The sequence below is a fragment of the Scomber japonicus genome, chromosome 16 (assembly GCF_027409825.1).
Source record: "Scomber japonicus isolate fScoJap1 chromosome 16, fScoJap1.pri, whole genome shotgun sequence".
NCBI classification, from domain to species: Eukaryota; Metazoa; Chordata; class Actinopteri; order Scombriformes; family Scombridae; genus Scomber; species Scomber japonicus.
Genome location: NC_070593.1, coordinates 5,030,422 through 5,058,296, shown reverse-complemented (window position 1 = coordinate 5,058,296; position 27,875 = coordinate 5,030,422). Strand labels below are relative to the sequence as shown.

General features: G+C 40.1%; 1 protein-coding gene across 4 annotated transcripts in view; it reads right to left on the bottom strand.

Annotated features, from left to right (window-relative positions):
- The window catches only part of LOC128375665 (MAP/microtubule affinity-regulating kinase 3-like), a 45,629-nt gene that overhangs the window by 6,513 nt on the left and 11,241 nt on the right, over positions 1 to 27,875 (bottom strand). For 2 of the 4 annotated variants that reach the window (XM_053336059.1, XM_053336060.1), the window contains exons 3-7: positions 26,848 to 26,901; positions 14,637 to 14,685; positions 10,883 to 10,948; positions 4,936 to 5,006; positions 3,026 to 3,082 (exon numbers count right to left, since the gene is read on the bottom strand). In XM_053336059.1, the coding sequence (XP_053192034.1) occupies positions 3,026 to 3,082; positions 4,936 to 5,006; positions 10,883 to 10,948; positions 14,637 to 14,685; positions 26,848 to 26,901 (297 nt within the window). The remainder of the gene's footprint in view (positions 1 to 3,025; positions 3,083 to 4,935; positions 5,007 to 10,882; positions 10,949 to 14,636; positions 14,686 to 26,847; positions 26,902 to 27,875) is intronic. The other 2 variants (XM_053336061.1, XM_053336062.1) reach the window with 1 other exon arrangement.

The window sequence follows — 27,875 nt, the reverse complement described above, 5'->3', positions numbered from 1 at the left end:
ATTCATAATCTCTTATTGAAAAATGTCTGTTTCCAACTTCCCAAAAATCTGTGTGATATTATCGGATATAATGAAACTGTAAACACGGCCCCGTTCAAACGTAGGCGAGGGCTTTCAACTTCCCAACATCTGCTCGTTGCTCACATGCAGCTGTGGGCGAAAAAGGCTAATTAGGAAGCCGAGGCAGAGAGAGAGAGAGAGCGCGCACAGAGGGAAACTTCCATCGAGCCCCCGAACGATTGAACCGACATCCTGAGAGGCTTTTAGGCCCTGCGTGTGAGGTAACGTTGGCCCGACCGTCATCATCGACAGACAGCGTTTGATTTTAATGTCAGCGGGCGACACGGTGAGCTGAAACCTCTGGAGTCACAAAAAGAGCAACAAAAGTGGCAGACGAGCCTGAGGGAGAGCGGTTGTTTAAAAATTTAACCATCGTGTTCCTGGTTGTACTTCTCCTTCTGCTGCACAAACACACAATCACACCTATGACATATGGCCACACACACACACACACACACACACAAGCACGTGTATGTACAGTGAATATGACGAGCAGGCAGAAGATACAGCTCTCTGCTCCTCTCACATCTCCCTCCTCATGGATCATTCATGAAGCTCTACAGAGGAAACAGTTTAGACATGCAGCTGTACTGCGTGTGTGTGTGTGTGTGTGTGTGTGTGTGTGTGTGTGTGCTACTCCCACTGACGCCAAGATAAAAATACAGAAGCATCAATATTTATACACAGAGAAGCGAAGAGCGTCACAGCTGTAAAAAAAAAAAAAGTGGAGGAGGGTCCATTTACACTACGACGGGGTGATGTGGTGGAGAACATGTGAGCGGTTTAGAGGGCCGCCTACTCGTGCGTCCGTAGACCCCCCCCCCCCTCCCCACCGAAAAGGAGTATGTGCTGCTACGAAAGAGCAAGAAAAAGAGCAGTGTGGATTTAGTCATTTAGCCTTTAATTAATTAGCTTTTATACGTTATCTTCACACTGGTGCACTTCTTTGACTTGATTTTATATATTCTACTTACTCTATGCTTTAGCTACTCTTTATACTATTTTACTATTATTACTATTTTAATTTTCCATCTTATGTTACATTAATGTTTTATGCTCCTTTTAGGTCTTTTAATGTGAAGCACTTTGAAAGGTGCTATTATCATCATCATCATCATCATCATTAGTAGTATTAGTAATTAGACGTGCTGTGTTAGAGCCGTCAATGGTAAAATGGGAGTTAGGATGAGAGTCATAAGAACACGTAACACTGACGTCAGTTGTCGATACTATGACCTTTCTATCCGCTGTGAGTCAGACGTAATGAGCCTCAAAAAGGTGAAGACGCTTTGAAATTATTTAAACTCTTAATATTCACATTTGAGAAGCTGAAACGAGCAGATTTTCTTTTTTTTGTTCATTAAAATTAGCTTAAATGGCTCCTTATTAATCTTACACTGGTTCTTTATTTTGCTCCTCAGTTCAGCCTCTCTCTAAAAACAGGCCGTTTTAGCTCCTGTGTCTTTAAAGACCAAGTTCCACCGGGTCCGTCAGCGGCACATTACAGCTGCGACGCGGTCACCGTCACCGGAGCTGATAGGTACCACTATAATCAATGAGAGTGTTTCCACCAGGAGCGTCTCAGCAGCGTCTCAGCACCACAGCGCTATCAATCCGCAGTATTTCTATTTTTTACAGAGCCGTTTCTAACTGGCAACAAGCTCAACAGAGCAGATTGCACCAGACAGGAACTCAGACACAGAATTGGCATAATAAAACTTCTGTTCTTCAAAATAAAACAACCCGTGCAGCCTCCCGATCGTATTTCAGCAACAAACAGGAATAAAACAGACAGATACAGACTCCCTCTAGCTACGTAGCTACTGACACATGACATCAGCACAAACATCTAAGAAAATGACCAAATCAACTAAAATTGAGCAAGTTAACAGAATCGGGCGTTTAGCTGTGCTGCTACTACAGTAATTACGGTAGACTAAAGGCTCTCGTTGGGATTTGATTGGGCTGCCGTAATTACTGTATTAACAGTGCAACTTCATTTTAAAAGGCAGATTTCTCTCCTGGAGCTCTGCTGCTGTAACACTCCTGGTGAGAGTTGACACCGGGCAGGGGACGGAGCTAAACCGTAGCGCAGCCGCTACACGCCGCTGATGAACCCCGTGGAAATCCCCAGTAAGGCTCACCTCATGATGAGCCCACTCTGTTCTGATTGGTCAGCTGACATCAGCTTTGCAGAAAAGTTAAAAGGTTGAAGCTCTGACTTTTGTACTTCTGTTCACTCAAGTTTTGGAGCTTTGAACATGTTTAACATCCAACATCATGTATAAAGATATTTTTAGATAATTCTTTTTACTTAAAATTGCTTTATTATTACAACTTTTGGGTATTTCTAGTAATACGTTCTTAGATTTTCTCCATTGGATAATCAGAGATGTGTTTGTGTGTGATGTTATGTGTGTCTACCTTAAGTGTGACTGTAGCTGCTGTAAAACAAGCTATTTCCTGTGAAGGATCAATAAAGTATCTATCTATCCATTTAAATCCAGAGAGAGCATCTTCCGCCCTCCTTTAAGTTCAACTCACAATAGAAAATGTTTTGTTTCCTCTCACAGAACTTTTTAATGACCACATCTGAAGTTTGCTTTTTTACACAAACATACATTTTCCAAAAACTTTATGCAAAACTCAGCAGTCCAAACTCCAGGATTAAGACTTTAAAGTGAAAATAATGAGCAGATCTGTTGTTTCTATGTTTGCCTGTTTAGTTGTTTGCATCTTGCGTTAATTGCCTTTATTTCCTCGAAGCTTTGAATACCAGAAAACACTGATGTCTCTGTGATCATAGCCACATACCTCGCTCAGTCTCTCTGATCTACTGCACGCTGTGAAGTACAAGAAGTAGTTCGGGCTACTGTACTGACTACAAACCAGGTGTGTGTGTGTGTGTGTGTGTGTGTGTGTGTGTGTGTGTGTGTGTGTGTGTGTGCGGCTTCTCTGAACTCACCTTGAGGTCTCTGTGAACGATGTGCTTCTGGTGGCAGTACTGCACCGCCGATACGATCTGTACGAGGAAGACACAGAGCGGAGTTGAGTTAGATGTATGCTGTTCTCAGGCTGTGATAAAGGATGTGGTAGAATTGAGGAGGGGAGGCGGGGGGGGGATGTGGTCGACGGTGACAGGAAGATAAAACATGACATGACAACGTTGGGACAGAAGAGACTGAGAGGAGGCTGAGAGGACAGGTTTTCGTCTGTGAATCAATCTGTCAGAGAACAGGCCAGATAACAGTTTGATAGATTATCAGTTTGAGGGGGGGGGGGGCACAGATTTCCTACACAGACTTTAAAAGAAATGATTAGTTCTTTAACCTACATACACGAACACCACATATTAATGACTGTAAAACTTCACATATACACATTACAGCTCTGTTTAAAGACTCTACAGGTAGCAGCTTCTGTCCTCCTCACCAATAACGGATACTTCCTTTCACTTTTCTTCCTGTTGTTGCAGAAAGACTTCCACATTTGTTCCGTTACATGTTTTAGCTGAAGGCAGAATTTAAAGATGCAGCCGGATTCACAGCAAGTGAGACAAAAATCATGTATAAAAAAGCTGAGAGGCAGCAGTTTTATACATGAATTATAACTGCTTGCATCATAACTATTCTACATTTTTAGATATTAAGATACTTAAGAAGTGAGTGAAGAAAAAGAATAAATTAGGTCAATAGTAGGGCTGTTTGATTATGGAAAAAAATCATAATCACGATTATTTGGGTCAAAATTGAAATCATGATTATTAAAATGATTTTTTTTAAACTTTAGAAACATGCTGCATTTATTGGACATTCGGCTTAATTAATTTTCTCTCCCAGCAGCAGCCTTTTATCTGCCGCTTAACGCAACACACAGCAGAAAATGTGCAGAGATATTAGAGCTGGGCTGGTTACCATGACGATAGTTCACACATCACATCTTGGTTTTTAATAATTAGTCAGTAAACTCAGCATCGTCTGACGCAGGCTGGAAACTCTGCACTTTTATTTACAGTTAAAACATTTCACCGTGTGTTTCAGCTTCTGTCAAACTAACGGAGCTGCAGCGGCTTCCTGTCTAAGCTTTTCAAAATAAAACCTTGGTTATTGAGCGCTATCTCATTATTATTAAAAATCGTTTCCCCATGATTTTATTAGTTCTGAGATCGTTTGGCCCCTAAATCGTAATGACGAATCGATTATTTGTGTAGTATAATAAAATGTCAACCCCAAACTTCTGCAAATGATAGTTACTTTAAAGCACCTCGTCTTAAAAAGTATGGTCACACCAGCTTCTGTCCAATGAAATCTGAGCAGGATGTGATGTCAGAGCAATGCTGCAGTTTGGAGTCTGGTAAAGTAAAGGTGTCAGTATGTCTGCTCATCATCATCTCACTGTGTCTGACAGCATATGTGTTCATAGCTGACACTTTACTAATGTACTAAACAAGGTGAAGACGCCAAATATAAACTTGAAATCATCTGTCGTTTTTTGTGGTATTTTTGTGACTTTAAAACATTTTGCTGCTTAGCAAAAAAAAGTGTGACCTTGATTAGCGATTAATAAGTTTGGGACTTTCTACAAGTTCTACAAAACATGGAGGAGGGTGTTTGCTCCGTTTTTAATCTTCACACAACAGTTAATGACTTTGAACTGTGCGAGACAGTCGTTGAGAGATAAATGATGAGGAACGGGTCGGGTTGGGACATTTCTCATCAGTCTTAAGACATCAGAGACGTTGCTGCTGCTGCCTCCGCCCCCCACCCTCCACCCTCCCCTCTGAGGAAGGAGGACGGAGGACAGCGACCTGTCTGAGGTACGGCCCAGAGCAGAGGTGTGAAACCAGAACACTGCAGGGGGAAGAGAAGCTGGTACCTGTCTAAATTTAGCCCTGGCCTCTTTTTCCTTCATTCTTCCATGTGCAACCAGGTAGTCAAAGACTTCTCCTGCAAAAAGAGAGAGAGAGAGAGAGAGACCAAATTAGAGAAACGGGAGAGAGAGAGAGAGAGACTGCAGACAAAGACACAAACACAGAAGGTGGACAGAAACAAAAAGTGAGTCACAACTTATGAGTAGATAAAAATAACCCCCCCCCCCCCCCTCCTCCCTTCCCTTCCTTCCCCTCCAACTTTTCTACGCAGCTGGCCTGCACCGTCACCCATGTGTATGGTTGGAGGGTGTTTCTCGGCCTCCTCCGCACACACACTGAGCCTCTCCTGGAGGCACAAGCTGCTGCCGAGCTGGGCTCCAGCAGCAGCAGCAGCAGAGGCAGTAGCAGCAGCAGAAGCAGCAGACCCTTCCTTCTCCTTCGGCCCACACTTCTACACACTTCCAGCCAAAACGTGACTGCGATTGCTCGTGTGCTAATTGAACTTGATCGGCTGCTTTATGTGTGTGTGTGTGTGTGTGTGTGTGTGTGTGTGTGTGTGTGTGTGTGTGTGTGTGTGTGTGTGTGTGTGTGTGTATAAAGGCGAAAAATAGGAACTGAGTAAAACAACAAGCAACAACAAGAAAAAAAAAAAAAGGAGAGGGAAAAACGCCTCCCCCTCTTTTCCTGAATCCTCTAAAACCCTCCCAGTCTCTCAGCGCTGACCTGCAGAGGTGGTCACAGTGTACGTTTCTCTACTCCAGAGCTCTATCAACTCTCTCTCTCTCTCTCTCTCTCTCTCTCTCTCTCTCTGACTCAACTGCTAAAGACAGAGTGTGCCTGCTAACACTTTGCATGTCAGAGCAAAAGGGTGCTGTACATGAGAAACTAGATTAAAGAAAACAAACTGGGAGAAAAATGGTGAGCAAACTGTGATATTCTCTAAGAAATGAGAAGAAAACCAGTTTAAAAACAATATATCTTCTACAAATGTGATGATACGAGGTTAAAATTCTGCCGACGTGACATTTCTCTGTGATTAAATCATGTTGAGGCGACTTCTTGAGCTACATTACTCGGCTAAGATTTGCCCTGGTTTGAGTGCACGGAAGCAGGCGGTTAGCCCCGATCCAGTTACACTAAGCTACATATCGTGGTCCGAAGTGGATTTACTCCCAGGACTCGTACATTTCTCTTTAACAATAGTTTATTCTTGGGAAGGAAAATCTGAAAATATGATGCTTGCATGGTAGGAAATCTTCTTACTGACCCCACAAGCTATGAAAACACATTAAAAGTAACAGAAACCATCATTTATTCCAACAGAGAACAGTCAGCTTTAGTTTGCTTTGCTTTTATTGTCAGTCTGAGTTTTATATTTATTGTAACTGATACGTCTTACAAAGAGTGTTTTAAATGGGTTTCTTGATTATTTAGGCAGCCAGCTCAAGTGCTGCTGATGTAGACCGAGAAAAAACACATTTTAGTTTTTACGTAAGTAGTTTAATGTGAATCAACGTTTAAAAAAGGTTTAAATGTGATTTTTAGACATTTAGGAACGTTTCAGGTTGTAGTTATTCGTCCTAACCATAGACTGTATAGAAGAAATAGACGTAACATCTGTGACGTCACCCATTGGTTTGTGGACTTCTGCTCGGAAGCTAATAGTTTCGAATCTAGGCAGCGCCATCTTGAAAATTTCAGGTGCATGCTGGGAAAAATAAAAACACAGTTTCTACTTATATGGGCATGAGGCAGAGTCATGAGCGGAGCGGGGAGGTTGCTATGGTTGCGAGGGATGGATCTCGAGGACATTGGTCAATCAACCTGTCAATCAGGACGTAGCCACGCCCTAATGCATACCCTGCTTTATCGTCACATATAAAATCAGGGAGGCCAAAATGTCCCAAATGAACATCATACTGCATTGAAGAAGGCTTTAAACTAGCGATTGAGACCATAAACACATTTTGAAAACGTTTACTGAGGTTAGAAATCAAGTGAGAAGTTGGTGAATTCTCCATTGACTTGTATAGAGTTCTAAGTTACTTCTGCGTTGGCCTCATTTCAGAGGACCAGAACTCCCCGTCTGGTCTTAACGAGCAGAAAATTTGCTCATGACCTGTTTGAAGTGTGTAACGGAGATGCACTAATAGTGAAATCGGATCTTGGACTCAAATAGCTGGATCAGGTATCTGTGACAACGGGCCGAGCTGGTGTCACATTACTTTAACAAATAATTCAGTGAGTTTATATCTATGTATGTATATGTTAAACGTATGAACTAACACTTATATTAGTAAACAATGTGTATATTGTATGATGGTATTAATTAGTAAATAAAGGTTTAGAGGTTTATATATATTATGAAGAAGCTGTTATAGTAGCCATCATTGATTCATGGAGAAGGGTGTGTGTGTTTGACTGTTCCTTCTTTCCTTGCTCCCTTCCTTCTTTCCTTCCTCCACCCCCTTTCTTCCTTCCTTCTGTCTTTCCTCCCTCCCTCCCTCCGTCTTTCCTTCCTTCCTTCCTTCCTCCCTCCCTCCCTCCGTCTTTCCTTCCTTTCTTCCTTCCTACTTTCCTCTGTCCTTCCTACCTACCTTCCTCTTTTCCATTCTCCCTCCCTCCCTCCCTCCTTCCTTCTTCCTTCATTCCCTTCCTTCTTCCTCCCTTTCTTCCCTTCCTTCCCTGACTCAAGGACAACAGGAGGGTTAAGTCAAGCCTGATTTTGCCTTACACATAAAACAATGAACTTATTAATTATACACTGGGCGACACACTACCACAGTGCTTCCTCACACTGTGACTGGTGAGTTCAAAGATGTGAAAATGAGGTTACAGTTTTAATTTGTAGGTATTACTGCAATTATCTTCCAGCCAGCAGGGGGCAGCACTGAGCAGGAAGCGTTTCCACAGTAAATCCTCTTCATTCTGTTGCAGTAAATCATGGTTTTACTTTACACTGATTCTTTTTTCCTCCGTCTTATTGCTCACTAATAAGATTTATTCCCTTTCAAATCTGGTCAATTTTGCAGTTTCAACATTGTTCCTGTAATAAATTTCATGAGCTAATCTGCCAGTGAAACGCACAACTTTTTTGGGAGATATCCATGCAATGCTGGCGGCGATCTGCCGTGCTTCAGAGAGCTGAGGGGGTCGCCTTGAGATTCTGCATGAATTCCAAGAAAATCGATGCCAAACTTGAAAGAAATATATTAGATTTACTTCATTAAGATCTAATGCAATTGGCCTATGATCATAGTTCCCATCTCGGCGGTAATGTGATTTGTTCCTCGGCGGGCAGGTCTTCGCAATTTGTCATCTCCGCTTGGCTCAACCGTCCGAATTCGACCTTTCCAAGGAATCAATGACGAGATGTGCTTTCAGGGTCCTGTGTACGCGTGATGCTGCATTCAAATGAGCAACTTTTAATAGATCTCGCCAAAAGAAACCTTAGAGTTAACACACTGGTTGTTGTTTTAGGGCTGCAACTAATGTTTATTTTCATTATCGATTAATATGTTTCTTATTTCTATTAGTTGTTTGGTTCAGAAAATGACAGGAAGTGTTGATTTGTGTTACCCAAAGCCAAGAGTGGCGCCATCAAATGCCTTATTTTGACTACAAGTTGGTGGGCGATATGGACAAAATCAAATATGAGAACTTGATATTGATCTCAAAATATTTACTCAATGAGATTATTGATAAATAATAATCAGTAAAGTGGATTTGATGACTTAGTGGGAAAAGGAAGATAATAGAACAGCTAGAAAAGTCTGCTAAATGTAGAAAATACATCAGTTTACTGTAATGCAGCCTTTAAAATGGGAAAAGAAAAGACTTAAGCCATATCAGGATATTACAATATCCAATATCTAAGAAGATATCTGTCATCATATAGATATAATATCGATATATTGCCCAGTTCTAGTCTAAAACCTACAGATACTCAAGTTTACTGTCATAGAAACCAGAAAATATTCACTTTTGAGAATTTGGAATCAGAGTATTTGAAAAAATAAATAAATAAAAGAACAATTAACTAATTATCGAAGCAGATTAACTTCACATTTGGCAACTAATCGATTAATAACTGGAGCTCCAACTTTGCTGCAGTAGTCGTTTTTAAGTATACGGTGGCCATGAGGGTCAAAAAACACCAGCATTAAATTAAAGGTGTAAATGATCGGCCCAGTCGGAACATCTGGGGTTAACATTTATATATTATTGCTGATCAAATGCTCCAGTTTTGCTTTCTTTTGTGTTTGTTTTATATTCAATCATGTTTTGTTTGCATTTGTGTTTCTTGTGTGTGATGTTTGTGCAGCGACAGTGATAAATATGAGAATTTATTCATTGTAATGTCACGTATCACCTTCATCATCGCTTGTTTATGAGCTCTCTGAACTCTAACACATTAGTCCACATTTGTAAAAAATGGTTCCTGGAAATGTTATTTCCTCCTCCTTCCTCCGTTTGAGCACAACTCCCAATCTTCTTTAACTGCTGTAGCACAAAACCATTTATCAAGTAATTACTATGAGGACGCGTGAGAGTGAAGATCCAGAGAGAGAGATTCAGTCACAACCAGGTGTGTGAGGCCGCAGAGGAGGAAGAGGAGGAGGAGGAAGAGGAGGAGGAACTAAACTGATCCTGTTTCACTGAGTGAGAGGAAGCGTGTCGTCCTCTTCAAACTAACACATTATAAACTTCATTCGAACCCTCATGGCACATTTACTGATGCGATTTCACACGATTCAGTTCAAAGTTACAGACTTACACAACATTCACCAACACTATGACTAAACTCAGATTTATACTCGTCTACTTTATATTCCCCCCCTTCTCTGGTCGAAGCAGAAGCAGAGTGCAGACTATATATGCAGCTCCCACAGTGTTTAAATTATTAACACACACATTTATCACATTTGCTGTTAATAAATTATAGTCGGGACCCTGGGAGCAGAGCACCGTACGCATATGTCTACCATCTATATCTGCTCTTCTGTGAAGCAGCTGGGTTAGGGTTGGGATGCAGATTTTTATAGTTCATTTATTTATTTTTCCGTTTCTTTATTTTATTTGTTGTTTTATAGGTTTGTATGTAATATTATTAGCACTTTTATGTGGGTTTCTACCTCAACCGCACATGTGTTTTATTTTTATTTTACTATTTTTCTCTGATTTTTATTTTAGAAATGTGCAATTAACCCTCCTGTTGTCCTAGAGTCAAGGAAGGAAGGAAGAAAGGAACAAAGGTAGGAGGGAGGGAGGAAACAAGAAAGGAGGGAAGGAGAAAGGGAGAAAGGAAAAGAGGAAGGGGGAAGGAAGAAAGGAAGAAAGGAAGGAAGGAAGGAAGGAAAGGAGGGAGGAAGGAAGGGAAAGAAAGAAGGAAGGTAGGAGGGAGGGAGGAAACAAGAAGGAGGAAAGGAGGGAGAAAGGAAAAGAGGAAGAGAGGAAGGGAGGGAAGGAAGGAAGGAAGGAAGGAAGGAAGGAAAGGAGGGAGGGAGGGAGGAAGGAAGGAAGGAAGGAAGGAAGGAAGGAAGGAAGGAGGGAAGCAAAGAAGGAAGGGAAAGAAAGGAGGAAGGTAGGAGGGAGGGGGAAACAAGAAGGAGGAAAGGAGGGAGAAAGGAAAAGAGGAAGGACGGAAGGAAGGAAGGAAGGAAGGAAGGAAGGAAGGAAGGAAGGAAGGAAGGAAGGGGGGAAGGGAGGAAGAAGGAAGGGAGGAAGAAGGAAGGAAAGGAGGGAGGGAGGAAGAAAGGGAACAGTCAAAACAGACGGGGTCAATTTGACCCATGAGGACGACAGGAAGGTTACACTAAATCACAATTTTGTTGATTGACATACTTTCACTCTGGTGTAAAAGCTGGTTGTGGTTGTGTTTATGATATAAAGATAAAAAAGGTGCATTTCAAACTATAAACCAGACATGAAACAGTTAAATGTCAGCCTCACCTCCGCTGGCGTACTCCATCACCAGGTAGAGTGTCCTCTCCGTCTCAATCACTTCAAAGAGCTTGACTGAAGATGAGAAAGAAAGAGAGAGAGAGACAGGAAATTATAAATTCAATTATAACTTCAGACGGAGGAGATTCAACACAGAGACACTAATGAATTCATGGACACGGACACCAAAAAGAAAAAAAAAGACATCCGGAGACAAAAGAGAAAGAATAGAGAGGAGAAAGTGAAGTTTCTGTTTGTGTGTTTAAGCTTTTCTTTTTTTTATTGTAGTAGTCCAAAAAAACAAAGTTGCTCTTTTAAACTGCAGCGTTCTGATATATATAAAAGAGTGAGTGATGAGCTGCTGCTGCTAAATATAGACCAGGTGGGATGTAAGACAAAGAAAGAGAGAGAGAGATGGAGAGGTAGAGAGAGAGGGAGGTAGAGAGAGAGAGGTAGAGAGAGAGAGAGGTAGAGAGAGAGAGAGAGAGAGAGAGAGAGAGAGAGAGAGAGAGAGAGAGAGAGAGAGAGAGAGAGAGAGAGAGAGAGAGGGAGAGAGAGAGAGAGGGAGAGGTAGAGAGAGAGGGAGGGAGAGGTAGAGAGAGAGGGAGGGAGAGAGAGATAAAGGAGTGTATGGGCTGGTAAGCGCTTACTATCACCCTGGTAATTATAATCACATTTCTGGAGAGGAAATCATGGAGCGCAGGGAAAGGAAATTAAAAGTAATTAGTGGGGAATCATGGCGGACTCGTCTGATGTGCACATGGTGTGTGTGTGTGTGTGTGTGTGTGTGTGTGTGTGTGTGTGTATCCAATGACACACACACAGGAAAAAAGCCTTGGTCTGACATTTAGGATCATGTTGGACCTAGCTTCCCAAACACCATGTCAGCTTCCCAAACACCAGATCTAAAACCACGGGTGCCATTTCTCCTCTTTCTTTTCTTTTTTTTTCTCCTCCTTTCTTTTCTTTCCAGTCCACGTTCGAGCCTTCGACAGGCTGAGGTTTTTTTTTTTTTTAGTGTTATTGGCTTCTTGCTGGTGCAGTGGTTTGGTGTTAGTTGGTATTTCCTCTTGCAGTTGGCTGTGCAAAAGCCTAAAAAGTCTTCTCTCTCTTTGTTTATTGATCAAAACCACTTCATTTCTTTCTTTTCTTTCTCCACCAAGAAAAGTATCACCCTCTACAATCACCTACAGCTGCCCAGAGAGTTCACATCATATTATTGTATCATTATCTCAATTTGTATGCGTGTTATTTAAATGTCAAGGATGTTTTTGTTGGCGTTGGCCTCGCTGCGTGACCTCCTTATTTTCTGCATGGCGTGCATATTTTACAGAAACCTTCGCATTTCCAGTCTGACAGGATTTTCTTTTCTTTTTTTTTTAAATATACCAAAGAATGTAATAATATCTGTTCTGTGTTTGTGAGAAGTGAAACAAAAGGAGGGCGAGAAAAAAAAAAAAGCTTTAACCAAACTGAAGTGTGATATAAAAACAGACGGCTGCTGATAGCATAGAGTGTGACAACGTGCTGCTGGATCATCATGTGACTGTCTGGGAGAGGAAAGGTCAAAGGTCAAAGAGCTCTGCATGTCAGGTGTCCCGCTAAACCTCACAATGTAAATAACTGAGTCTTCATTAGCAGCAACATTTATACAGTACTGTGCAAAAGTCTTATAGGCCACCATTAGATTGTTATTTTAGCAATGATATAATGACCATATATATAATTATTTATCAGTCTCTTTATAGTCTTTTTAACACAGGAAATGTATATGTAGTACTCAAAAACAGCTGCTATAGACTAAAGTGTTAAGTATTTAGTGTGACCTCTCCTTACACTTGAGCAATAGCAGGAACCTGGCTCTCTTAAACCTACATTGAAAGGAACCTTAATTAATAATAATATTTAATAATTGTATTTCCTGTTTGTATGATGGTGGTGGTATAAGACTTTTGCACAGTACTGTAAATATGAAAAGTAGTTGCCTGAATTCAAATGAACAGAAGAGATTCGGGCCTGGATCGTAGTATTTATTTATTTATTTATTTGTTTAGAGTTTGATGAGAAGACGCTAATTACTAGTCTGTGTGTTACCTACACAGTGTTAGAAGACAGGATGTGGGTTTGCTTGGTTTAGCATAAAGACTGAAAGCAGCAGGGGGGAAACGGTTAGCCTGGCTGGTACAAAGTTTAAGCTGACTCATCAATATGGTTAGGTATCATTTAAACAATAACGATATCAGCACCGATCCGAGTATCCTCAAAGTGATACCGATACCAGCTGAGTAGGTCATTAGATACCCATTACACATATTTAGTCTCCATTATCTGGTGTAACAGGCGTGTAGTGTAGACTCACTGTAGAGCGTTTAGGAGGCATCTTAGCTGCTGAAATGCTAAGAACGCTAACTCAACTTCACCACAGACGAGTTATAGCTGCTCACACTGCGTTAACCTTCGTGTCGTCCTCCCGGGTCAAACTGACCCCATCTGTTTTCACTGTTCCTTCTTTCCTTCCTCCCTCTTCCTTCCCTTCCTTCATCCCACTTCTTTCCTTCCTTCCTTCCTTCCCTCCCTCCCTCTTTCTTTCCTCCCCATTACCTTCCTACCTTCCTTCTTTCAAGTCCTTCTTTCCTTCCTTCTTCCCTGCTTCCTTCTTTCTTCCCTCCCTCCTACCTTCCTCTGTCCCTCATTCCTTTCCTTCTTTCGTTTCTTCCTCTCCTTTTCTCCCTTCCTTCGCTCCTTCCTTCCTTCCTTCCTTCTTCCTTCCTCCCTCCCTTCCTTCCTCCCTTCCTTCTTCCTTCCTCCTTCCCTTCCTTACCTCCCTTCCTCTCGCCTTTCCTTCCTTCTTCCTCCCTCCCTCCCTTGACTCGAGGACAACAGGAGGATTAAATCCATCATATTTTCTAGCTCTGGGTGGATTGTAGGTATCGTTTGACGGGGAGGTTTGGATACTACTTGGTCTAGATTTAGGTCGAGCACTGACACTCATAAATTAGTTGTTTCTCATTCATCATATGAAAAGCCCATTAGTGATTTGTTGTGTAATTATACTCTTTGATGCTTTTTATCCTGTGTTAAGGCTGTAAAGACGAATATTGATAAGCCGCCTTTTGCTTTTTTGTTTCCTTCACTGGACCAAACAAAGCCGACATAACATCCTCTGGCGTTCTGCATACAGAGGCGACATCGTCAGCTTCCTGTCTCTCTCCATGTCGGCTGTCAGCTTTTACACAGACAGTCGATGCGGCTCACAGACTATGATGATCTGTAGCTGGATTATTGACGGAGCTACAACTAACCACCTCCTGCCTGTAGCTACATACTTAACCCTTTACATACTGTTCATGTTCTGACTCATAACTAGTCTCTATACCAATTACCATTCATAAATTCCCCGTCAGTCATTAATAATAAGACATTCACAATCCTCATTTTATGGTCCAGGAGACTATTTTATAGAATATGATGAATTGAACTTGTTTAAATGTTGATTTTGTTTTTTTTTTTATAAATATGGGTTAAACTTGTACATTTGTAGATATAAATGTGTATTAGCTGTATTTTATTTCCATTTCTGTATACTGTGTGTCATATTAGAAAAAGTTAGACTTACAGAAAGCTCTCAGATATGATATTAAATCATCTTTTTTTAACTCTACAGAAGAAAAGCTGATATTTCCCACAAGGTTGAACTACTCCACTTAACTGGATGAAAGCAGTTTGTGCTTATATATACACAGTGTGCGTATGATTCACTTACCTATATTGGGATGATTCAAGATCTTCATTATTCTTACTTCTCTGAAGAGCTGAAAGAAAAAGAAAAAAAAAGAAGGTTTCAATGATTATACAACATTATTTCTTTATAAAGAACATAGTAACATTCAGCAGCAGCATCTGTAAAGCCTCTGGCAGCAGTTTAATGAATTATTAAGTCACACAGCGATAATTAATGGATTTTTCCATTTGAAAATATCTTCAGATTCATTTTTGCAGAGATCTTGTTATTTTCACAGTGTCTATCTGCCTCGTGTCTGATGTTTGGTGACCTGATGTGATTCCTGATGACGAGGAAAAAACACGTCAACGCCGCTGCTCTTATTCTTAGCTCGCTCCTAGGCGGCTTATAACGGAGTGGGGGGGGGGGGGGTGTCATGGCTTCAGAAACCCAAACATTGGCGCTCGTGCTCGCCAACATCAACACATTTGTGCTAAGGAAATGTGATCATTGAGTCGTCACCGGCGTCAAATCACGATAAGAACATCCCCAGCAGCATGGAGCCAGTTAAACCTGCCTGAGAGATGCTCGTACAACAGCTGGGGTCAAAAAGGGGGGACCTGACACACACACACACACACACACACACACACACGCTCGCCTTTCCCCCCCCCCCCCCCATCATCATCAACATTCAAAGTGAGCAGACACAAGCAGATTTGTAACGGCCAAAAATGCTTTTTAGCCTCCCGCTGTAAGAGAAGCGAGCGCTATGTATTATTGATCGGTGGTTAAAACACACCGCGCTCGCTTCCCCGTCATAAAATTATAAAAAGGCATCAATCTGTCATGAGGCAGGAGCGGCCGCAGAGTGCTGGTTAGATCACCGACGAGCAAAATCACAGAAAACACGCACACGCGCACACACACACACACACACACACACACACACTTACACGAATATCTTCTAACAAATGGACAAACAGCAGGAGACTCTCTGATGCATAAGTGGTCTTTCTTTTAAATAATATATAATCAGTTAGTTTATTGATCATTTCATCCAGTGAGTAAAATATTCCTTTAGTGTATAAAAATGCCACAAATAAAACACAGATGTACTTCCTGCTTATTCTGTTTGAAAGAAAATCCCACTGTTCAAATAATACGGATGATAAGAAGATAAGCAAAGAACAAATATTTCAGCTGTAAACAGTAAATGTTTTACGTCTTTACACTGGAACACGTGTCTGTCTGTGTTTTAATGTCGAGGCCTGATGAAAAACGATCTCAAAACTAATAAAATCGGGGGGAAACGATTTTTGATAATAATGAGATAGCACTCAATAACAAAGGTTTTATTTTGAAAAGCTTAGACAGGAAGCCGCCGCAGCTCCATTAGTTTGACAGAAGCTGAAACACATGGAGAAATGTTTTAACTGTAAATAAAAGTGCAGAGTTTCCAGCGTGCGTCAGACAATGCACTTTATTTTGAAAAGCTTAGACAGGAAGCCGCTGCAGCTCCGTTAGTTTAACAGAAGCTGAAACACACGGCGAAATGTTTTAACTGTAAATAAAAGTGCAGAGTTTCCAGCCTGTGTCAGACGATGCTGAGTTCACTGACTAATTATTAAAAACCAGGAAGTGATGTGTGAACTATCGTCATGGTAACTCACTCAGCTCTAATATCTCTGCACATTTTCTGCTGTGTGTTGTGTTAAGCAGCAGATAAAAGGCTGCTGCTGAGAGAGAAAATGAATTAAACCGAATGGACAATAAATGCAGCATGTTTCTAAAGTTTAAAAAAATCATTTTAATAATCGTGATTTAAATTTTGACCCTAATAATCGTTATGATTTTTTCTATAATCGAGCAGCCCTATTTCAGAGTCATGATAACATCCAAGCTACTCCAGGAGATGGGAGTGTGAGAAGATCCACCAAGAGAAAGTCCCCAACTGGACCCCCAAGTCAGTAGATGACATCTACACCCGGGACACTGAGAGTCACTGCTGAACCCTCTGAAGGGCCTCTCAGTGAAACATCGAGGACGGAGAGCGCCCATAGGACAACCCAGAGGACGCCATCACTCATTTAACCATCCCAAAGTCCAACACGATAGATCTAACCAATACTGCCCTGACCCATTTATATCTGTCCTGTTTTGTTCTTATATTGTTATTTAATGTTCATTTTTGTTGATATGGACAACAACAAAAAAAAAGGTTGGGTGTGTGTGTGTGTGTGTGTGTGTGTGTGTGTGTGTGTGTGTGTGTGTGTGCGCGCATCTTCCTCGTTCATCGCTCTGATACCAAACTGTTCTTTTCGGTTCACTTCACTAACATCAGGTCCTCATCCTCCAAACTTATCAGAGCACTAAATGTCTTATTTTTGTTTGAAAAGCAGACACAATGTCTACACTACTGAATTAATAATGATATGAAACAAGTTATTCATTTTTAAAAGCTAGAAAAACTCCGACTGTTTGACTTTTTTTTCTGGATAAACATATGAATCAGTTGGTAGCTCAAGCATCTTGTAAAAGTAATAAATAAGAGTTGATTTGTGTCATTTTCTTATTTATCTGGAAGTTTGAATCTATTCTCTGAGTGACGAGTGACATGACAGACGACAGTAAAGCGAGTGGGGGGGTGGGGGGTGGGGGGGACGGCTGAGTGACAGGACGAAGGCTCGCTGACAGATTGGGAGCGGCGGTGGATCCACCGGGGGGACGGCCTGTGAAAGCCTTCTGTCCTGAACGCTGGACGGCTGGAGTCTGAAGCCTGAGAGGCAAACAGATGGTGACAGACAGCGGGTGATGTTTTTACATTCAGATACACTGCTGCACGCCGAGCTGCTCCACACACACACACACACACACACACACACACACACACACACACACACACACACACACACACACACACACACACACACACACACACACGAGGCTGTAAAAACGTGATACGTGTATTTCACCGTCTCTCGTGCTTTAACATCGACCGCTGAGCTCTTATATTTATTCTCACTGTTAAAAGTTTTCTGGGGACTGAATCAAAGATCTAAAAAGAAGAGAGGATGCTAACGTCTCCTGATATTGGGCTATAAATAAAATAAATAAATGTAAAAGTGATGACTGAATGACTTCTTGCTTACTTAGAAGACAAGTATCTTTAAAAAGAACATTTTGGACAGATATAGAAAGGATGAACAAAGAGGTGGAATGGACCCTTTGTCATTTTTATGGTTTTAAATGTATTTCTAGATCAGACTTATTGCATATTCTCATTGCTACCAAAGCAGATTTCACCTTTCTGCTTCCTTCAGTTGTAGAAAGCCTATCTTAAATAACCTAAAATATTATAGTACAGATAATAAATATGACTTTTTAAACACACTCCAGTAGGGAATGCCAGCTGTGGGAGTCACAGATAATAAATCTCTGTTTCCTTCCCGGCTGTGAGACGACTGAAGGGTTAATTATCATCTCTAGTCAGCCTTCAGGATGGAGATCTGGAAGCCATGTTAACAAACTGCGTCTGTCTGCTGACGAGGAAGAGGAGGAGGAGGAGGAGCAGGAGGAGGAGGAGGAGGAGGAGAGGAAGAGCCTGAGGTCTCCTCACTGTCACACTCAGCCTGTGATCTTGCTGTGCCCGTCATTACACTGGAAATACTCTCCTGAGCTCTCAGAGAGTACAGAGAAGCAAATCTGAGCTGTTTGTCACATCTTCACTGCTGCAGGAGACCAACATGCAGCTGATGCTTAGCTTTATTTTCTACTTTATCTTATTTATTTATAACTTTTTTATTTATTTATTTTATTTTCAATTTTATTTTATTTATTTTCAACTTTATTTTATTTATTTATTTTCAACTTTATTTTATTTATTTATTTTCAACTTTATTTTATTTATTTTATTTTCAACTTTATTTTATTTTCAACTTTAATTTATTTATCATTTTATTTTCAGCTTTATTTTATTATTTTATTTAATTTATTTTCAACTTTATTTATTTTATATATGTTAGTGATGTGATGTTAATGCTGATTTTTTTTTTTTTTTTTTAATCCGTACATTTTTATATACAAAACATATATATAAATGTGCATCAGCTGCACAAAAATAAAATATGATGCTTTTTTTTAAATATATATTTGAGGTCACATTAAGAAAAATTGGCATATAAATATGTATTGGGTGTGTTTCCAGCTCTTAAATGGAAAAATGGGTCAAATGTGATGTGAGCAGTATGTAAAGGGTTAAAATAAAGTGACTCAGTCCAGTACAGTTATTTATTCAGAAACTAGTGTGTGACTTTGTTAAATCTTTGGGCACAGTCTGTCCCGTGTCCTACATAACAGATACAAGCTCTCTGACACCTGGATGAGTATGTGGGAATACTTTGTCAGGTATGTGATGCAGTAAACTGAATTAGTGGAAAAACACCAAGAGATGATTCACACAGCGTGATAGGACCGTTAAAAGAAGGTCGAGGATGTAAAAACCTGCCGCTGATCCACTCACACACATACCACCGCCACGATGTCACCGCTGGCCTCCCTTACACAACCCAGTCTCGTGATCGATACTGAGCAGCTTCAGGCCAAACCGCACGCAGACGGAGGGTGCCATCACACCTTCTTTTCGTGGTGGGAAAAAAAAATCACCCAAGCAAAAAAAGCCTTATTTAGATTTAAACACAGCTTCATTTACAAGTTATCTGACGGCTCGGATCTTCTTCTTTTTGCTGCAACTGACCTCCAAAAAGTAACAATAGACATTTGCTCTTCCTACATTTTGTTAAGCTAAAGTTTTCAGAGCCAAACAGAGAGTGAGACTTCTTCTCAGAGCCCTTACAGACTGCTCAGGGCCAAATTTGACCCACTTTTTTTTACATTTCAGAGCTGTAAAAACACTATATACACATTTATTTAGCCAGATTTTTCCTAATGTGACTCACAGTTTACAAACATGCAGCTGATTCACATTCTTATATATGCAAATGTTTAAAAAAATCACAACTCAGCATTCAAACATGTTGTTTCATCATATTCTCAAAGATCATGATGAAACTACAACAACAGTGATTGTGAATGTCTTTTTTTCCCATGAGATGAATCAACCATGTATTAATGAGTAATGAGGGAACTTATGAATGTGACTTAGACTAATTATGAGTCAGAGTATGAAGAGTATGTAAGAGTTAACGTTCTTGTTCTCAGGTCAGATTCTCAGCAGCGATCACGCCTACTTCAGGATGTTTTTTATCTCAACTCACAAATGAAGAAGAGGGGTCTTTGTGAGACTTTAAACTGAATTAGAAGAATTAAGCACAAAGTTAAGGAGTGTTTGTTGCAGGTCTCACTGTTCAGGAGTTTCTGTGACTTTCTTAACATGAAAGGTGCTGAATCACTACAGCAATTGGTCAAATCAATATCATGTGATCAGCTAATCATTCATCAAGCAAAAGTGCTGAACAATGGCTTTTTAAACTAATGCCTTTCTGTGAATTAAGAGATGATTGGATTTTATTTTAATCTCATGACGATATCTACGAAAAGCTACTTGAACTTTGGGGAAACTACGATGAGCATTTTAAATTGTTTCCTGGTGTTTTATAGAGAAAATAAGCACAGCTGCAACTAACGATGAACTATCCTCATTATCGCTTCATCGAATCATCCAATAGTCATAAAATGTTAGAAAATTAAACACTTGAATATCTTGTTTTGTCCACAAGCTGAAGATATTTAGTTCACTGTAACAGAAAACTGAAACAAACTGAAAATATTCACATTTAAGAAGCTGGAATCGTGAATTTGTGGCTTTTTTTCTTATAAAATGACTCAGAACGAATCATCAATTATTAAAACTGTTGGTGTTTAATTCGCTGTTGATGGACTAATTGTAATTAATTAAAGGTAATAAAAGAGATAATGAAAATAAACCGTACAAAGTGAAGACCAAACATTGATTGCCAGGATTCAATATTCAGTATTTAACAGTTTGACTTCTGTATTTATTCATTAATGTAGTCAGAGAGAATGTAAATATGTGTTCCTTTACATTGGGGCAGCTGTGGTTTAGAAGATAGAGCAGGCCGTTCACTAATCAGAAGATCAGATGTTCGATTCCCGGCTCCTCCAGTCCACATGTGTCCATGGGTAAGATACTGAACCCAGAAATGCTGAGTCAGCGGTGTGTGAATGTGGGACTGGGACATGTAGTGTAAAAGTGCTTTGATTGGTCATAACGAGTAGAAAAGCACCATATAAGTCCAGTCCATTTAGAAATAAACTCTTCTCTTTTTTTGATAAATTACTTTTTTGGGGAGTTTTTTTATGATGCACTGCGAACTTCCAGCCTCCAGGTTGGGAAGCGGAGCGATAAATGACATGTAAAGGTTTTTAACATCTGCTTCATCTAAAAAAAAAAAAAAGGAGAATCTCTCTCTCTCTCTCTCTCTCTCTCTCTTCATCCAGGGGGCGGATGTTGAGCTCAGAGCTTTTTTGGATGATGGACTGTGTTTACATTTAATCAAGACTACTTCCCAAGAGTCACACTCCCTCCTCTGACCTTTGACCTGGACCACGACAACAACAACAACGAGCTTCTGCGGGCTGAGTGAGGACACGAGGAGGAGGAAGATGGAGAACAGAGCAGAGGGCGGGGGGGTGGGGGGTGGGGGAGAAGGAGAGAGCTGGGAGCGGTTTGGAGCAGCAGCCGGTGACAGATGTGCACGTCGACTCAGCTCCTCCAAAACTATTAAGAACGGTGGCTGAAAATAAACATTTTAGGCTTCAGAGACGATATCCCCCGCTATATCTGCCTCTCGCCAACTCTTCCCGTTACATAAGAGGGTCAGGACACACAGCAGCGCCGGCTCTGAGGCCGCTTAGAGACGCGATACAGCAAGAAGGAGAATGAAAATAAACACCAGATCTTATCATTTTTTTAACTGAGCTGAACCTGAACACAACATGCTGGTCGCGGCTCATAGTGATGAAACCTACGGAGAGTTTCAGCTCGGGGTTTTTTAGCTGCCTGGGTGCAACTTTATTGTTTTGGCTCACTCTCAGCTCTGTTATAGTGTCGTTTTCATCCACTGTACACTACCTGCTCAGCACCAAATGAACATAGTGGAGCATTTAGTAGCTTTAAGAGCCAGATATTTCCCTCAGGAGATGATAGAGAGTAAAAACAGAGCTAAAAGAAAGTGAATATTAAGTGAAACAAGACTCAAACTGAATGATGAAGTCGGTCAGTAAACTGCTGGATCAACTTTAAGAAGGTAAAAGATTATTCAGAGTGTTTTTTCCTTTCATTTCTAAGTGAGTTGAGAGACATACATTCAGAAGCTTCTATATAAAAAAGGCAAAGACGTCACTGATTGGTTTGATGAGTCAGAAAATGATGTGAATCATAACGCTGCTGCCTTCACAGTCACCAGATCTCAACTTAATTTAAACAGGTTTGGAGGTTCTGGATAAACGTGCTCTCTGATACCAACAGCATCCAAAACACCAAAATGAGGCTTCATCATCAGATCTTACTGATACCAACGCCACACACTGCAGATTTAACTGACTGACTGATTTTTGTTGAGGACTCTGAGCCGGTTTGTGACAGTGTTGACTAGGCATGGGATGATAACCGTGTTCAAGGTATACCACGATTTGAAAAAGCCACGATAACCGAAACCGTCAAATTTTCTATGAGCTGTTTTTAGTCTGGTCAAAGACAGGAAGTGCTGGTCAGAAATCCCTCAGGTGGTGCAGCTGCAGCGTAGAGTATCACGACCCCTCAAACTGTCATTACAGATTCAGCTTAAATGAACATGTCTGTCTTTATTTTTCTTCCTTTTAGGAACATTTTAGAGCTGTAATCACAATACCGCCATACCGTGAAACCATGATATTTTTGCTTATGGTTATCATACCGCTAGAATCTCATACCAGCCCATGCCTAGTGTTGACTACCTGTTTCTACTGAGAGTGGACACAAAAAATGATAATTTAATGCAGATTTAAGTTGTTGTCTTATTCTCTTGGTTTGCCCTTTAGCTCACGACAGATTTCCCTCCCGTCTCATAGAAACAGCTTCTTTTCTGTTATCTGGTTGTTTAAGTTTCTATTTTATCATCAAGATAACATGAGTCAGTGACAAATAAGAGATGGCAAGATGAGTGTCAAATGGTGTAACCACAACAGAATGACACATATTCAATATTTTATCCACCTACAGTGTATTTAGGTGGACTTATACTAATAATGACTTCATTTAATATAAAGTTATAATGTAAGATCATGCCAAACTAGTTGATATGGTGTTTTATTGAGAATTTACTGTTTTTAAAGCAAGATGAATTATTTGGTACAAAGTATTTATGGTTACACCACTTAGACATTTTTTTCCACAACCAAGAATGTGTGTTATTTGTATGTTTATTTTCACATTTTAACTCCTTTATATTTGACTAAACCACATGGACACAAAATCCCATCCCTGACCCAGATATCAGCGTCTCATTTTTCTTATCAGACATTTTCTATAACAATTTGAGTTTGTATCGTTGGTGTTTCGCAGCTCGACCACACACACACTCCCACACCTCCACACACTCCCCCACACCCACCAGTGGTTTCAACACATTTAAAGATCAAACCCACAGTATTAGAGTTTCACATCCTCCAGCCTGCAAATCTGATCCATGTCAGGGTTTCCTTCAACTCCACAGCAAAAAAAAAAAAAAAAAGAGAGAAGCAGCGTATATGAAGCCTAGAAACACATGTATATTTAACGTGTCAATCATGTTAAAAAAGTACTGAAGTATTTAAATCTGTTTGCTTCTTTTTAAGCCTGTTCCAGTTCCTTAAAATAAACATTAGAAGAAGTATAAATCTCTTGTGGAGCAGCAGCAGGGTTTTTTTTTTTTTACTTCCTTGACTGTGACAAAGCAGTAACCTAAAAAAAAACAACAAGGATAGCCGACAAAAGGCTTGCTGCTTTGCGCCCCCCGCCCCCCCCCCCCACCCAATCCCCTCCTCTCCTCCTCCTGTGAACGGCGCTGTCATGACTCAGTGTTTTTCTGTCAGCGTAGTGTCACAGCCAACGCCAAAGGGCCCGGGCCTCCGACATACAAAAGGCCAGAATCAATGGGAGCTTTGGAAAAACTGATGGAAAACCACTGCCGGGCCGCCGAGAGGGAGAGGGAGAGGGAGAGGGAGAGAGAGAGAGAGAGAGAGAGAGAGAGAGAGAGAGAGAGAGAGAGAGAGAGAGAGAGAGAGAGAAGCCCAAAACAGCGGGGGCCAACAGGATGAACATCAACACCCGCCGACATCATCGTCACCGCCACCATCATCACCACCAGCAGCCGCCACCATGCTCTGCTCTGCTCTGCCCCCCCCCCCTTATCTGTCTGATGAGTGCAAAAAAACCTGCAGCAGCCCGGTGGGTCGATATCGCCTCTGACTTCCCCGAAAACCGCTTCCAGCCAACCGAGACTAAATGTACAGCGGCTCACATCAAAAACAAACCGGCACGTATCTCCTTTTTAGACATAATGAAAGAAAGAAAGAAAGAAAGAAAGAAAGAAAGAAAGAAAGAAAGGAAGAAAGAAATGGAGGAGGAAGATGAGAAAGAAAGACAGAAAAAGGAGAAAGATGAAAGAAAAAGAAAGAAAAGATGAGAAAAGAAAGACAGAAAGAAAGAAAGGAAGATGAGAAAGAAAGACAGAAAAAGAAGGAAGATGAGAAAGAAAGACAGAAAAAGAAAGATGATGAGAAAAGAAAGAAAGAAAGAAGATGAGAAAGAAAGACAGAAAAAGAAAGATGATGAGAAAAGAAAGAAAGAAAGAAAGAAGATGAGAAAGAAAGACAGATGAGAAAGAAAGAAAAAGAAGGAAGATGAGAAAGAAAGACAGAAAAAGAAAGAACGAAGATGAGAAAAGAAAGAAAGAAAGAAAGAAAGAAAGAAAGAAGATGAGAAAAGAAAGAAAGAAAGAAAGAAAGACGAGAAAGAAAGACAGAAAAAGAAGGAAGATGGGAAAAGAAAGAAAGAAAGAAAATGGAGGAGGAAGATGAGAAAGAAAGAGAGAAAGGAAGATGAGAAAGAAAAAGAAAGAAAGAAAGATAGATGAGAAAGAAAGAAAGAAAGCAGCTGATTCTTAACTTGCTGACTTAAAGCTAGAAAGTGAAAACATGACGTGTAGTGTAGTTTCAGTTTGTGAGGCTGACACATGTTTAATAACTAGGAGACTCATTTACATCTTTATAAAGAGGTAAAACCAGAGCTGATACTACAGGTCCAGAATCTATTAATATCTATTCAATTATTGGTCCATATAAATATTAATATGAAATAAAACACTTGTTAGTTCATCCTGGGAACTTTCATTTCTTCAATATTCAACAAGTGAGCTCAGTACAAACATGATCAGCTCTTTAAATCAATAGAAAAGTCAAAGTCAAATATTTGTTTATGTTTTAAGAAAAAAACACCAGAAAAAAAAAGTGTCATGGCGATGTGTGAGTCAGAGGTTAGAGGTTAGAGGTTAGAGGTAGAAGTGTGTTTCCTGAGTTGCTGCTGGATGGAAGCAGGTTACTACAGTGCATGTAAACACCATCCTGATTAAACCGTCACACTGATAATTAGTTTGTTAGCAGATTAGCTTCAGTCAGCTGATCGTCCTGAGACACGACCGACCCATAAACTGACAGACTGAGACTATTCACGTCACCGCTCACAGCCTCATGTTGTGACTGCGCTGCTAATTTAAACTCATTTTAACTGATTTTAACCTATTTTAATCTATTTTAATCTCATTTAAATGTGTCGTTTTATTGTGTATGTGTTTATTTGCAGGTTGAAGCAGATGTTGAGTTAACTTTTCTTAGTGGTTTGAAATAAATCTCAAAGTTCAATAAGTTCAACTTCATAAAGTAACTTTCTTTGCATTCATGTGATTCCCAATCAAGATACACTGGTTAGAACTGCTGTACAATGTTAATATGGACTGTTAGTATTATATAGATACAATAACATTAAAAAATGCAATTTATCATGAACTATTGAAATTCAGCAATTCATTGTGATTTTAAAAAAAGAATCGTTTGACAGCCATAATGCTTATTTTGCTCTGTAAAGTGTAGCAGTATTAGTATTAATGATAATATATACAGCTATCTACATAACCTTTCTAAATCAGCTTTTCATGGACATTGTAATACCTCGATAACTAAGGATGTGCTGAGGATGAAATTCTGGACCGATAACCCATAAATACTGATAACGATTTTTTTAATGATGTTTTATTGATATTTATTCCGCGGGGAAACAAAGAAAAACTTCTTTTTTTACTGAATTGTTATAAAAGTAATTCAGCCCATCATTACACTCTTTGAATGAGCACAAATTCATGATTCACATCTTTAACTAGAAATTTCTTTTTCCTTTTTTAAAAACTGCTTCAAAATCTCTTCAGCCTGTTTTATAATGAACACTTTAATAAGAAGACTTGTCTATACTTCCACAGCTGCTGCTCCTTCTGTCTAAGTCTGAAACATCCGACTGCAGATAACCAGAACATCAACCACTGACATCTGCAAATGTTATCTTATTTACTGATAGGCTGATGTTAGCCAACGTCCCTGTCCATTACCTTAAAGAAGACATTTAACACATCATGCAGCCGCCCTAACTCAACCATTTACAACAGCTAGACACACAGTAAGCGTACACACAACAGTTAGAGCTGATGTACGATAGCTGTTTCTGAGACTAAGTGAAAATGTTACCACTCAAACACAAACTGTGATTTATAACATTTAAAAAGGAATATTTTATATCCAGCTTGAGGCAAAAAGTAGTTGAATTCACTCTTCTTCTATAAATTGGCACATACACCCACACACACACATATATATATAATTGTCTCCAATGATAAAAAAGGCGTCACATTAAAGCAACATTAGCTCTTAATTCACCCTGGGAAGCTATACGGAGGACACATGCTCCATCCCAGCATTCCCTCATTCCCTGCTTCCCCATTTACACAATTAATACTCAATCTGTTGTGCTTCATGAATTAGTAAATGAATTGTGCCACAGCGGGAGTGTATAAGAGGAGAGGGAGAGAGAGAGAGAGAGAGAGAGAGAGAGAGAGAGAGAGAGAGAGAGAGAGAGAGAGAGAGAGAGAGAGAGAGAGAGAGAGAGAGAGAGAGAGAGAGAGAGAGAAATAAGGGGGGGGTAAATTACCTTCTGAAGGCTGTTTGGGTTCAGCTGCGTCTTGTCTATTATCTTAATTGCCACCTGTGGAGAGAAAAGAAAACAGCATCAAAACGGAGCTAAATGGGACACAACAGCAGAGGAGATGAGCGAAGAAAAAATGAATAAATAAATAAATAAAAGAGGAAGTAGAGTATGGCATTGAAACTAAAAAAGAAAGGAGCTCAGAGAAGGAAGCAGGCTTCAAAGGACAGAGCGGACTTTTTAAAAAAGACGGGAAAACTTAAATGGCAAATCTGAGACAGTTTAAAACATCCTCACTGAGAGAAGAAATGTAAACGTCAAATAATAAATAACAGAATCAGCGGGGGGGGGGATTCAGTTTAATGTCGCACACTCTGTTTAAAAGACTCTCTCTCTCTCTCTCTCTCTCTCTCTCATCAATTATGAACAAATCAAATGCTGGGCAGAGGCGGCGCTCCCTGTGTACATCCATTACTGCCAATGAAGGTTTACAGCCATGAACCTGCAGCTATATAAAGCTGGCAGGGTTCTGTTACAGTGCTTTTTACCTTTATTTTAAACCTTATTTTGAGCCTGAACACTGATCACTGCACACTTCTCCTGTTTGTCATCCAACTAATAGAAGCCAAAATGTCCCCTAATTACAAGCAGCTATACAACAAGTTGACCAAAGTAAAATAACTAAAAACTGGCTGAATTAAGACTCAAACATCAGTAACTTATTCATCAAAGAATCAAATATAGTTTTGGTACTTCTCTGTTTTTCAATACTCAAAGAAAAAGACACATTTCAGTAAATATCAAGGTTCAATTCACAGCTTATATCAACCTAATTTGTTCTGCTCATTTCACCTTTACATTAAATAACATCTAACCACCAAAAAGAGTCATAAAAATGAATAAAAAGAGACTTAAATTGACTAAAAAATGACTAAAGCAAACTAGAGTTAGTTTGAGTAACAGCTGCCATCTAGTTGCCATAGTAACTTAGAGATGGAGAGACTAAAGAGACTCAAAACTACCAATAAAATAAC